The sequence below is a fragment of the Euphorbia lathyris genome, chromosome 7 (assembly GCF_963576675.1).
Source record: "Euphorbia lathyris chromosome 7, ddEupLath1.1, whole genome shotgun sequence".
NCBI lineage: Eukaryota > Viridiplantae > Streptophyta > Magnoliopsida > Malpighiales > Euphorbiaceae > Euphorbia > Euphorbia lathyris.
This window is the reverse complement of record NC_088916.1, coordinates 4,878,672-4,893,533: the sequence shown is the minus strand read 5'-3', so window position 1 is coordinate 4,893,533 and position 14,862 is coordinate 4,878,672. Positions and strand designations below refer to the sequence as shown.

Sequence of the window (14,862 nt, the reverse complement as noted above, 5' to 3'; positions counted from 1 at the left end):
GAATTAGATGTACCTGATATTCTGGATCCAACCATCTCCATGGATGAAAAGATTGAGGATCTTTATATAGATTTTCATCCATATGAACAGCAGAAAGAAATGGAACCACAAAGCATCCTTTGGGAATCATATAATCTGCCAAAAAGAATTATAGTTGCTATTTCATAGGCATCAAAATCGGTTCGATTCAATTCGGAAATTTAAAAATCTTCTGAATCGGATTTAATAAGAGTTAATGGTACAATTTGGTTTGGTCTTAATGAAAAAAATAAGAGTATAATTCAGTTCGGTTTTAAAGAAAAAATCAACGATTTAATTTAATTCTGTATCTTTTTATTCGAGTATTTGGTTCGGTTTAAAAATCTCTAAGAAAAAGTTGGAATTTGAAAATCTCCATAATTTTAATTAATGCAAGTTAAAAGTATAAAATTACGTTTGGTAATAAAAGTCAATAGTTTAATATATTCTTGAATTTTTTATTTGGATATTCAGTTCGATTCAAAAAAAATTCAATATCTGTCAACCCTAAATTTATTTTCAACTGTTCAAAAGCAATATTTTCTTATATTTAATTTATTTATAAAGAAATTATAAAGATCTTATTTTAACTGTAAATTTCTAATAGGTTTTTGTGAAACAATCACAATTTTTTTAGGGTAAATAATTTATTAGTCCCCTAGTTTTTACCTAACACACTGTTTAGTCTCCCTATTTTGAAAAACACATTATAAGGTCCCTAGCTTTTATCAATATTAACACTTTGGTCATTTTGTCTAGTTTTTTTAGACCTGTAACCATTATATTTTAGCATAAATAGACATATATAAAATAATAGAGTAACATGGTCAACTTGTATTGTACCGTGGTTGTCCCAAAAGCTAAGATATGTTCGGTTAAAAATCTAAAAAAATAGATAAAATGACCACAGAGTTAATATTGGTAAAAGATAGAGACCTTAAAATGTGTTTTTCAAAATAAGGGGACTAAACAGTGTGTTAGGTAAAAATTAGGGGACTAATAAATTATTTACCCATTTTTTTATGGTGTAAAACCATCAAAATTTTAGAGGTCTAATGTTTAAAAGTTTTGGTTTTGTTTTCATTTTTCGAAATTACTTTTAACATTTTAATTATAAAGGTGGGATAAAAAAAATATTTGGTAAAATTCTGAAATAACTGCTTTTAACAGAAAGATCGATTAATATATACTACCTATCAGTAATAACAAACAGCAAACCAGAACATGTGGACTAAACGAATCCTAAAATTTATTGAGATCTTACTCTTTATTATATAGGCAAGGTATTTGACTTTTCATTATCAAGCCATTGATTTTTTATTTAAATATATTAAGCTTCCCATTATTATAAAAGTTAACTTTGAATATAAAACTCGATTAATAAAATGGTATTTATTTTATATGCGTTGAATTGTTTTTGAATTGTTAAAAATAAAAATTTCAAACACAAATAAAATGTTATTTATTTTACATGCATTATTCGTGTTGATAAAAGCTAAAAAACGATTCATAAAATTCTATCGAGTTTGAAATTATTATAAAATGTTAGTTCATAAAACTATTATAAAAGTTAACTGATGTGTAAAATAAAACTCGATCTAATTTCAAACATAAATAAAATGAATGACAAAGTACGAAAACAATGCTCGTGGTTTGCCTTATTTACAAATAGAGGTCCGTGGTTTAAAAGTTTTCAAATAGAGATATGTGGTATGCTTTTTTTTTTACAAAACAAAGTATTTAAAATTAAACTTTTAAGTAATCGATGATAATTAAGGACAGTTTTTAATTTTTTTTCAATTACATTTATATCTTGACAAAACACAAATTCCAAAATCAAATTGCAAATGTGTAAATGAATTTAAATATCAATTTAGTTCATAAACTGTCAAATTAGTAAATAATGTAAAATTCCACCATATTATTTATTGTTTTGATTTAGAAAGTTTTTTTCGGGGGATTGTGTTTTACTGATATGTAAGAATAATTTTTTTAAGATAAAAATGTCTTTGGTTGTAATCAGAACGTAATTGTATAATTGTAATACTTTATTTTGTAAATAAAACATACCACATACCTTCATTTGTAAACTTTTAAACCACGGACCTCAGTTTATGATGAGGGCATCTTGTCCGCAAACATGAACCCGGATACTATTAACGAGGCACGAGAGGAACCACCGGAGGAAAGCAAGGGCAACGACGTTCAACCAAGCACGCGGGGCGTGTCTAGAGACGCGCGGAGCGTGGAGACCTCTAGTTCCGAAGGAAAGCTCAACGACTCAGCCACGCGGGGCGTCCCAACTAGTACGCGGGGCGCGGGTAGCAGTTTCGAGCGAATCATCATCTCAGGAGGTCAAGTACGCGAGGCGTACGCCTAGGACGCCACATGTAGATCCCAACCAACAGGGCAACCAAATTCAGGAGCTCAACGCGGGGCGTAGTCCCGAAGACGCCACGCGTAAGAACCATCAACGAGCGTCCCCAAGTTCAGAGACTCAAACACGCGGGGCGTAATCCCAGGCACGCGGAGCGTACTCTGCTGGAAGGGTATTTCTCCTCCAAGTTCTTACCAATAGGGGACCATTACTGTTAGTGTTTATTTACTATTTTGCCACCAACCCCTTATTACTAAACTGCCATGACTCTTTCCTTTCCTATTCTACCCTTATACACATGTTTTGCCCAAAACCCTATTCATGGGCTTCTAGTCTTTTCTCTTCTTATTTAGGAGAGTATTTAAACTCTCTTCTTTATAATGTTTAACAACTTTTGATAAATGAAAACTAAAGAGCCTCCATTGGAGCTTGGATTTTCAATCCTTGGGTTTACTCAACCTTCTAGTTTGAGCTAAAGAAGATTACACTCTTTGTTGGTTTACCATTAAAACCTCCAGTCGATTTCAATCTACATCAGTTTACAAATTGAGTAAACCACAGACATTTTTTTCGTTCTTTCCCCTAAAATGAATAAATAACTGAATTAAATGTTTATAATTAATTAATTTAATAAATAAAAACTTAATATAATAATTTTAAAAAGTAAGTAAAATGTGCCCAAATAAAATGTAAGTAAAATTTTAAAAAATTATTTAAGTAAAAGGTACCTTGGTATGTAACATCTTCTGTTGTCTCCCTCATTAACCAAATTGCAATTCCCCCAATTCTAAGTGTTTCATCAATAACCTTTATTAAATAAATATAAATAAATAAGTTTAATAAAATTATCAAACATGAGAATTAAATACGGGAAAAAGTACAAAAATAAACTTTGTGATTTGGTCGCTTCGTAAAGACAATTCTTGTGGTTTAAAAGTTTGCAAATATGGGGTCTGTGTTTTTTTTTTTTTTTTTGCTGTTTGCAAATCAACTACATCAGAAGTATTGTTTAACCGAAAAATTGACTCACATGTTAATTGCAAAATTCACAAAGTATAAATCTCTGTTTGCAGACTTTTAAACCATATAGACTTTTTTTACAAATCGGTCAAACCACGAGATTTATTTTTGTACTTTTTCTTTAAATATAATACTCATTAGTGATTTGAATTTAAGACCCTCTTTATTTACTGAAAAATTTTGGGTAAAGAAAAAAAAATATTGGAAAAAAAAATTATTTTTTTGGTGCATACTACACTAGAAAAAGAGAAAAAAAATGGTGGATGAATGCTATTTTTAAAAGGTAAAAAGCATAATTAAGCTCCTGAATTTTAGCTGTTTTAAGGATTAAGTTTTGTGATCTTTTATTTTTCCACATTGAGCCCTTGATCATTGATTCTATTATGGATTAGGCCATTTTTTGGTCGAGTTTGGACTGCATATATTGTTAGGGCAATTCGGTTTGTTGACATGGACAAATAAAAATAAGAATTCTTTGACTAGGAGAGATAAAAACTAAAAACTAAAACGAAATTATAGAAATTAATTTACAATATAGTCTTCCAAACTCGATTTTCTTCACTCCCATTTTGTGATTTTCGACATTAGAATCGCCAAGTCGATATTCTCATCTCCTAAACTCGACGAAAAAGTTAAATAAGAACCAAATTCATAACAAAATCAATGATCATGGATTTAATGTTGAAAAATAATTGATCAGGGGCTTGATCCTTAAAACAGGTAAAGTTCAGGGGCTTAATTATGCATTTTGCCTTTTTAAAAAGGTGAAAAATATTTTTGTTTAACCTAACTTAAAATTTTCAATTAACTTATTTTTCTAATTAAATAAATACCGGAAAATCAGAAAAATATTTTCTGGTAAATAAATCGGGCTTAAGTGAGTATTGACGAAAAATATTAATAAAATTCGATTCGATGATAATTTTTTTTTTTTAAAAATTAGCAAAATTCAATTAGAGCAAAAGTGACAAGGTAAAATTGCATCATAAAAAATGAAGAGAAATTTTTTTTACTTACACATTGAGTGAAAGGCATTGCCCTATAGTCTTCCCAAGTAAGAAATCCATGAACAGAGCTTTTTCTTATATTTTCATGTTCATCCTGTTGAATTGTTAAATAAATAATAATGATAATATTTATTAAAATATAAAAATGAATAAGGTTTAAATTTGTCCGTATTATTTTTGCCGAATGTAAAAATTGATGAAATTTTATCCTCAACGTTTCCAACATATTCAATGCAACCAATATGTAATGCAATGCAAATGAAGATGGAGAGTCAAAAAGAGCATAGTCACTCTTATAAGAGACGGTTCTTGATAACCAGGGATGCACTAGTACGTGTGTCTAAGGTTGCAAACATGGCGAAGATTCCACGTCCCTGTAGGGGACGGGGAATTCCCGATTAGAATCAATGCAGGGCAAGGATGATGATTATTTCGTTCCAGTAGGCGGGGGCCAGGCGGGGATAGGTATTCCCACCCTGTAGGGACTCCCGCACTCATCACTGATCATGCCACCACGGGGATCCCCGCGGATTCCCATGTTAATTTTCCATTTAACATTTACTTTTTGTTTTCTTAGATACTTTTTTGTGATTCTTTCTAAAGTTATTAGGTTAGGTCAATTTTATTTTTTCTTTCTGTCACTTAATTCAAACTCGACCTTATTTTTTATCGTTATACTATGTCAAATGTCAATAAGATGGAGAGAGAAAATAGAATAAAAGTTTTATATATAAAAAATACATAGTGAAATGGGGAATGAGGAATGAGAATTCCCACGAGGACGGGATCCCTCACTGAGCAGGGATAGAGACAAAATTATCCCTATTTAGGTTTTGAAAACAAAAACAAAAAATCTTTGATAGATTGGAAAGTGAAGATTGGGAATGTAATCCCCGTCTCGTCCCGTTTACAACATTACATGAACTTTTTCATGTTTTAAGATTTGTTACTTGGATTCAAAATTATTTCAATTTGAATTCAAAATTGCTTCAAGTTGTAAGCTTATCATTTCTTATGTTAAGAGTATATCCGTACTTCCACAACAAGTTAGAAGCAAATTTGGACTTTATCCCATATAAAAGGGTACCAGTTCACGCGTCTGTGTACCCGTCTGACCCACCCAGGCTCATGTCCCTTGGGAGGGCTTGGACAAGAAAAATTTTCGCCCGGTCCAGGCTCGCTAAAACTCGCCTATATTTTGGACGGGTTTGAGATTTTTAAAAATAGCACGGGCCGGCCTAGCCCGACGCACCTATTAATATTAACTAATAAATTTATATATTAATATTTATTTTTAAGTACAAATTTTATTTTTTATTAGTATAAATTATATAATATATCATATATATTTAGGTGAGTTTATATGGGTTGGGTTTGGGATTTAATTTTTGAACTCGAGCCCGCTTAAAATTAACAATGGGTTGGCTCTAGAATGAACATTTTTAGATAAACGCCCGCTAGGTCCGGCCCAAGCCCAGCCCAGCCTGTCCCATGAACAAGTCTAAAAAGGGATAAGGTACAACTTTAACCTTATGGTTATCAGGGAAGAGCGGATTTTGCCTCTAAGTATAAAATACTGCAATTTAAGCCTAACGTTTCTCAGACGTAGCAATTCCAAGCCTCATTGAAGGAAAATAAGTTTCATGTGCAATCTCATGTGCCGGCCAAACCTACAGAGTTTTAGCTATGAGTGAGCATCGGTTCGGTCCGGTTATAACCGAACCAAATTATCAGTTAACTGAACCAAATTTGGTATAGTTTTAAAAACCGAACCGTACTAAATAACTAAAATAGCCAAAATTGACCGAACCGAATTTTTTTAGTTCGGTTCGGTTACCAACTAAATAACCAAATTTTTTATATTTTTAATTTAAATATTTAAAATATTATAAATTATGAAATTTGAGTTCATTAATTTAGAATTTAGAATTTCAAATTCAATTAACCAAATACCTTATATATTACAAATTAATTCAATAATGTTTAAAACTAAAATTTTGGGATTGTATGAAAAACAAATAAATAAGTAAAATTATATTATGTTTATTTAAATATATATTTAGTTCGGTTTTCGGTTAAACCAATATTTTTTCTGGAATAACCGAACCGATAACCGAATACCGAACAAGGAAAATTTGACAACCGAACCGAACCAAATTATTAAAATAACCGAACCAAACAAAAATTTTAATTTGGTTATCGGTTTGGTCATCGGTTATTAGACTTTTTGCTCACCCCAAGTTTTAGCCACCAAAAAGCTGGAAATTGCACGTCTATTATTGAAAAAGAAACTCCTTCGCTAACAAGGCTTGAAATTACACTATCTGAAAAAGTTATGTTTAAAATTGCACTATTTTATACGTAAAGGCTAAATCCACTTTTTCCAATAATCATCGAGAGTTAGATTTATAACTTATTTCTATATTTATGTAAAATAAATAAATAAAGGCCTAAACCATACACAGCCCCCTGAACTTGTCAATTTTCGTCATTTTGCCCCCTGAACTTACGGGACGACCTATTTGCCCCATCAACTGTGTAAAAGTGGTATTAGCAACCCCATATTTTCATTATAACGGAAACAAAATGAAATTCCAACATTAGTACAAGTGTTCATGAAAGTATTGGAACCAGCCTGCATATATGTAACCTCATTTGCAGCTTGTTTTAATAGTGCATAGACATATATGCAATTTTTACAAAAGAACTTGTGTACTATCTATACTAACCTCATTTGCAGCTTATTTTAGTAGTGCACAACCTTTTTTATTATGATATTGGTGTTTGCAATGAGAAATGATGAAAACAGAGGGTTGTTAATATCACTTTTAAATAGTTGAAGGGGTAAATGGATCGTCCCGTAAGTTCAGGGGGCAAAATGACTAAAAGTGACAAGTTCAGGGGGTTGCGTATGGTTTAGGCCATAAATAAATAAAAAGTAGTAGTACTTACTAGTAATTGTTGCAAGGCAGAAGGAGAGTGAGTGAGGAAATAAAGAGAAAGAAGCATAGTTTTAGAAGTTGTTTCATTTCCAGCAAATATCAGATTTATAATAAAATCTGTAATTCCTTCTTCATCCAATTTACTTTCTTCCTTCATTATTCTTCCAAGAAACCCATTTTCTTCATTTTCATTTTCTTTAATTCTCTCTATTCTCTTCTTTATCTTCTTTTTTATTTTCTCCCTTGCCTATCAAATTAACAAAATTAATATTTCTATAATAAATTAAATTACTACATATCGATGAAAAAAATCGGTAGACGAAAGCATCCACGTTCTTTAAAATAGGAATTAAAGAAGTTTTTAAGATAATAAAATCACTAAAGTAACACGTTTGTATCAATAAAGTCACTTAGACCAGACTCGATACTAAAAACCTGACATGAAATCCACATAAGTGACATGTTACAATCCACATTTAATCGTATGTCGTGTGAATTATACGTAGCATATAAAAAAATTCAAATTTTTTATTTTTGTAAATATTTTAATGTTAATTTTTTAATTGGCCAATTCATGTGGTATATGTTAAAAGAGTACTCAAACATGTTGCTTATGGTCGGATACGGTCTTATTACTGACTTTATTGACATATATGTGCTACTTTATTATCTCAAAAATTACTTTAGTGGTTACAGAGACGTACATACTCTTTATTTTAATGACTGTTGATGCATTTAACCCGCGATAAAAAAAATATATGTTATGTTTTCAATTTCTAAAGTTAATTAAAAGGGAAATTTACATAGAAATTCATTTTTCAATAATTATCTATAAATATGTTAATTAATAATTCTAATTATGTCAAACTAAGTAAATTCTTATTTTTAATATATTTTAAAGACTAAGGTTTATAAATTATGGGTTTAGGATTTTTTTTTTGGGTTTAGAATTTGTGAATTGGAGTTTAAATTTTTTAAATTAGGGTGTGAAATCATATTTTATTTGTGATATAATTTAGTTGTAATTTTATATTTATTTCTAATTTTAATGTAAAAAAACCCTTAATTAAAACTCCTCTAAGCATATGGACCTAATTTCCAAGAATTGGTAAGTTTTAGCCCAAATCTTCAAATGACCCATGGAGAAAAGGGGTTATAAATTTAAGGGAAAATTACACAGAAATTCATATTTTAAAAACTATTTACAATTATGTCAAGTCATAATTTTGGATTATGTCAGACTAGTAAAATCAGTAGTTTTAATATATTTTAAGGATTAGAATTTATAAATTAGAAGTTTAAAATATATTTTCTAGGTTTATGATTTATGAATTGGAGTCTAGAACTTTTTTTTTTTTTGGTAGAAAAGGAAAAGAAAAACGAACAACAACAAACTACCCAGGAATTAGCCTAGGGAAGCTAACCCCAATCCTATCTTCTAAGAGAAGAGGAGAGATGAAACTAGGGGAAACAGGAAGGGTAGTAACGCCTAACGTCCCTTCATGGCCCGCCGCCGCCAAGCGATCAGCAACACGATTCTGCTCTCTAAAAATGTGTCTGAACTCTACGAACTCAAAGGAGGAGCAAAGCTTTTTAATAGCTTTGATGAGGTTGCGACTGTTAAGACCCATAGAATGATTCTCAGAAATCATTTTGATTGCTTCCAAATTATCAGACTCCACAGAGAGCCTTTTAGCAAGATTGATTCCAGTAAGAATAGCCCAGAGCTCCGCATAAAAAGAAGAACCCAACCCTAAATTCTGGGAGAACCCAGAAAGCCAGGCGCCCCCTGCATCTCTAAGGCAGGAACCATCAGTATTCAGCTTCACAACCCCCTCTCTTGGCCTGCTCCATCCCACGAGATGGACATCACAACACTGAGAGGCTCTGGCAAGGGACTCTCCTTTGAAACTATCGATAATAGAGAAAAGTTTTTTCGAGAAGAAATCAGCTAAGTTTGTCATAAAAATAGTTTTATCTCCAAAAATCTCTTCGTTTCTCCATTTCCAAACTTGGTGACAGATAATAGCAAAGAAAATGTCACCATGCTCCATGTATGGAAGCAACTTTCCTCTAACACTTTGAAAGGAGACCCTTGATCTGCCACGCAACCCGAAAGCCTGGCCTTTGGCGCTCTTGATCCAAAATAGCATAGCGTAGAAAGGCTACCAGCGGGATAGGCTTGGGATATTTCAGTTACACTTTCTTCCTATTTGACATTGACATTTCTATGTCCAAATTCCCAGGTTTTCTAAACGAGGACTTGTAAGATAGAATTGTTGAATATCCTAACCGCCCTAAACGAGTTCGAGCTTTCAGATCGATTTCCTAACTCTGGTTTGGAAGGCGAAGATAGGCAGTAGGAAGGCCTACGTATGAAGAAAGTTAGTTGCTCGACGGTGGCCCCATTTCGCCTTACCAACCCCAGGCCAACTAAAGTGGCTTTTGAACGAGTGATGAAAAGCAGCTCTTCCCCACAAGAAAAGTAAGGAGAGTGAAAGACAAGAATACCCCCTTTTCGTGGGTCTTTAGGAAGGGGGATATATTCACTATTCATATGCCTCTCGAAATGCCGGACATCAAGCGTTAAATAATATGGCCGTGATCTGTCATTACGTGCGACTATCTCCACTATAGAAAGAAAAAAAGAACAAAATTGACTAGAAATTGACTATCTCCCACTTGCCCTGCTTTTTTCAATCTTCTAGTTTCGGTAAGAAAGGGATAGATTCTAAAGCTGTGGATTCTCCAAGAGTCAGAAAACATTTCTTTCGTATTCACAAAGACGAGGAGAAAGAAGAAAGGAGAATGCCGCAAGAAAGAGCCCAATCCATAGAGGATCTACCTTCCCCGATCAATCCATTCCAGAGAACCAATCGACTAATTATGGTGTAAAATCATAATATATAAAGAATAATGACATATTAAGAATTAAGTTTGGTGATATGACTTAGTTGTAATTTTGTACTTAATTATGATATTCATGTATTTAACCCTAAATTTAAACATTGGACTTAATCAAACTAAATTTAGGGATTACACTTACGTGTGTCAAAATTTATTATTGTTTCATAATTGTGTTATATATATTATATACGATTTAAATGTAGTAAAAATAATATTTATATCAAACAGATCGTGTCAGGCGAATTATCTATGTAACTCGTATTATCGTATCTAAAATTTACAGAGCTACTGAAAACGGAAAAAAGTAAGAAAGAAAAGGATAGTATTCGTACCTTGAGGGCAGTATAATAAGTGAAACCGGGGAAATTGATAGGAATCGATAAACATCCATCAACGAAGTTTGAAAATAATTCAGCCATTTCATTTACTTCTTTTTCTGTTGATACTCCCATTAGCTGATTTACCATTAGATTGATTGCAACCTGCATTTCATTCACTATTTATATCTTAATACATCTCTTGGTGCCCGTTATGGTTACTTTGTTTTTTACAAAGTACCGTTACTTGGTGTGGTTTTCACCATTGGATGATAGAGCATAAAATTAATCCAATGGTGAAAACCACACCAAGTAACGGTACTTTGTAAAAAACAAAGTAACCATAGCGAACACCCTCTTTTAGGGTTGTTTATCTCTTTTAGGGTTGTAAACAGAGCAATTACGGGGATAAAGAATGATTTCTCCATCCTCATTCCCAAATATTTCAGAGAATTTTTATCTTTCTCTCTATATATGAACCGAGGAAAAATCTCTCTTCAATTTGCGTCGTAGGGATTTTATTTTTATTTACTTAAAATATTAAATAAAAAATTAAATTTATATAATGAAATATAGAATTAATAAAACATATATATAATAATTCAATATTTATATACAAATAATATGTATAATTCTTTTATTAGTGTCATAACTTGAAAATTTTCAAGTGTATAAAATTAAATTAATATTTTAAGAATATGTATATAAATAATGGGCAAGGTCTTATATATGTGCAAATTTTACCCCCTTAACGTACGAAATTGTACAATTTTACCCCTAACGTTTTCAAGGAAAATCAATTTTATCTATGCTTAATCAAAAATTTGAACAGACTAGTTCGATAGTTATTTAACAGATATATAGAACCATCCAAATATTAATTATGTCTATCAAATTAATGTCAAAATGCATAGAAAATGTTTTAGTTTATCGCTAAACTTGTTTGGAAGGTCATATATGTTAGTTAGATAACTGTCGAACTAGCCCGTTCAAATTTTTTTTTTGTTGAACATGGATAAAATTGATTTAGCTGAAATGTTTGGGATAAATTTGTACAATTTCATAAGTTAAGGGACAAATATGCACTTCTCAAAAAACGATTGAGACAAATTTAGACCTTATTCCTATTAATAATTTCAAAAATTCCCTATAAAACCGCAGATAGATCTCCGGTGGACAAGGAATGAATTCTCCATCCGGCTCCAACTTAAAAAAAAATAAGATATCAAAATAGATTTAATTTTTTTTGAGAAAATACCAATTTAATCTCAATGTGCAAAATATCATAATTGTAGTCTCAATGTTTGAGAAATAGTACCAATTTAGTCCCGGTAACGAACTCATGACTAAATTAATACCATTTCTGAAACGTTGAGACTAAAATGCTGTTATTTTGTACGTTGGAGTTAAATTTGGCACTTCCCTAACTTTGAAGTCATTTTGATACATTATCCTTAAAAAAATGTTAATTTCAAATCAATGTCATATGGTTTCATTTTTTTTTTTTTTTTTGCAGATTGGCAAAAAAAAAATTATTTTTCCAAATTTGGCCAATAACAATCTCAAAAGAAAATTTTTAAAAATTATTGTTTATTATCTTATCATATTTACTATGGAACCACATTTTTTATTTTTCAAAATCATCATTTTTTATTATTTAATTCTTAAAAAAATCATTTTAAAATCGTTAATGGTTCTGAATAAAGCAACAAATAAAATAATTATTTTATATTTTAATAAAATAATAATAATAAAAAAAATTATTGAATCCAGTAAGGATCCGATAAAATCATCTTTTTTTTTATTCCTATCACTATCAAAATTTAACAAACCGCTAAATTTAGAAAAATAAAAATTCAGTCAACTACGAATACCAATCTTCAAGAAAAATGTGAAATCATATTTTGAAATTAGTCCTAAGAAATCAGTAAAAGATCCTACATTGGGACGATCTCTATGAGAACGGAATATCTTGCCTCGTTCATAGGCAAATTATTAGAAGCACCCGGTTCTCCATGTCAACACGTGTAACATGGATCCACGTATATTATAAAAGGCCTCACTATTTTAATTATTACGTGGGGTCACAATACATGTGTCCAAATGTGAATTAGGGGTCCTCCGAATGACATGGAAAACCCGGTGCTTAATATAAGAACTCCCGTTCACAACCCTACATTATGTAGAAAAAAGAAAACTAAATTTGAATCAAAAGAGAAAAGAAAATTACTTACCTTCCTACAAACATCTTGGAGGAAAATGACTTGATTATCATGAAAATTGATGCAACTTTCAACAATAACAGATTGAATATGTTGAAGAAAATGAGGCTTTTGAAGCTTATCTAAACGCATTATATTTGAAGCTATTCCATGGAGTTTCTTCTGTTGATCTCCTTGAACTGTAATTACTCCATTTTTACCAACTAAATCTCTAAATGATTTTGGATAACTTGATTTAAATAATTTCCCTTCATTCTGCATTATAAATTTATTGAAATTTGGATCTGCTGATACAACTGCCCATTTTCCAAATAAACTGCAACGGAATATCTTCCCGTACCTGATTGACTGTGGAAAACGTATTACGATAATTTAGCGGAAGCGATTTATAATTAAAAATAAAAAAATAAGGTGTAAATTTGCTCCTATTGTTTTTGGAGAAGTTCGGATTTACCTCTAAAACAAAATGGTAAAAATTTACTATTAGAAGCAAGATTAATTTTATCTTGATGAAAAATTTGAATTCACTGGTTTACGTATAGCTACAAATAGATCTGTTTACGGATCCAGGTACCCGTCCAGGCCCGTATCTTTTGGGTCGGGCTTGAAAAAGAAAAATTGACCTTAGGTCTATGTCCGCTAAAGCCAGCTTATATTTTAGACGGGTTTGGGATTTATAAAAATAGTACCGGCCGGTCCAGCCCGGTCTGCCTATTAATATTAATTAATATATTTATATATTAATATTTATTTTTAAGTATACTTTTTTTATTAGTAAAAACTATACATATATTTAGGTGGCTTCTATGGGCTGGGTTTGGGATTTGATTTTATAATCCAAGCCCAACCCGAGTCCAATCCACCTAAATTAACAGGGAACTGGACCTGGACTGAGCATTTTTAAATAAAAGTCCGTTGGGCTGGCCATGAACATGTCTAGTTACAAAAGAATCGCTAGAATGCTAACAATTAACTCTGCCACACATACGTTAATAAAAAAAACTGTTTGAAATATTTACTACGTTATTAAGATAGTTACAAACGACTTGTTCAAATGGAACAAAATCGTTTCACTTTATTGATACATTTATTTGGAATGTCCGATTGGTTAGTCAAATAAAGGTAAAACCAATCCGTTTAATTTTTTTTTATCATGTAGAAGTAGAATTGATCTTGTTTTTAAATATTGGAAGGTAAAATTTTACTATTTCGTACTTAGGTAAACCTGCACTTTCCAAAAAAACGAGAAGAGCGAATTTGGACCATATCCTAAAAAAACACCATTTGCTGCTATTATTTATTTATTTTTTGGAAGTTCAGATTTACATTCTCCACAACATAAGAAATGCTAAAATTTTAGTTCTAACATTTGAAGCAAAATCAATTTAATCCTATTTGACAGAAAATTTGAACAGTTTGATTAATAATTATTTGATCCGTTATTTAATTATCAAATGGAATATTTCAAATATTAATTACAATTAAAAAATTTTATTATATTACTAATATAATTAAAAAGAATCTGCTAGAATGCTAACAATTAAGTCAGTCATATATAAGTTAAATAAAAAAGTGCTTAAACTATTTACTACGTTATTACTGTCACAAACAACTTATTAAAATGCCAAAAATTGGTTCATTTTATTAATAACGTTGTTTCTAATGTTCGATTAGTTGGTCAAATAACGATCAAACCAGTCTGTTCAAATTTTAACATTTCGTGTGTCAAGGGAAATTCACACTTCTCAAAACAACGATAGAAATAAATTTCAACTACGTAGATCTAAAAAACCTGTAAATATTTAAGAATTCGATTGATTTGAATTGATTACGAAACTGAACTGAAAATACCTGTTGATGAACAAATTGAGAAGGATAAGAACTTGCAACAGCTTTATACCAGTTGAAGCTATCACCAATCAATGGAAAACCTCTTCTTCCACCTGGTAATCTTCTGTATTTTCTTCTTCTTCTTATAATATTTCTTGAGAAGATGATCAGAAATATAATTATTAATAATGAGGGGATCATTATTATTGATATATTTCCCAT

General features: G+C 31.0%; 1 protein-coding gene across 1 annotated transcript in view; it reads right to left on the bottom strand.

Annotated features, from left to right (window-relative positions):
• Positions 1–14,862, bottom strand: part of LOC136200774 (abietadienol/abietadienal oxidase) — an 18,114-nt gene extending 3,252 nt beyond the window's left edge. Inside the window, exons 1-7 of the mRNA XM_065991210.1 lie at positions 14,662–14,862; positions 12,823–13,158; positions 10,604–10,753; positions 7,375–7,611; positions 4,433–4,516; positions 3,124–3,202; positions 14–135 (exon numbers count right to left, since the gene is read on the bottom strand). Coding sequence (XP_065847282.1) covers positions 14–135; positions 3,124–3,202; positions 4,433–4,516; positions 7,375–7,611; positions 10,604–10,753; positions 12,823–13,158; positions 14,662–14,862 — 1,209 coding nt within the window. The remainder of the gene's footprint in view (positions 1–13; positions 136–3,123; positions 3,203–4,432; positions 4,517–7,374; positions 7,612–10,603; positions 10,754–12,822; positions 13,159–14,661) is intronic.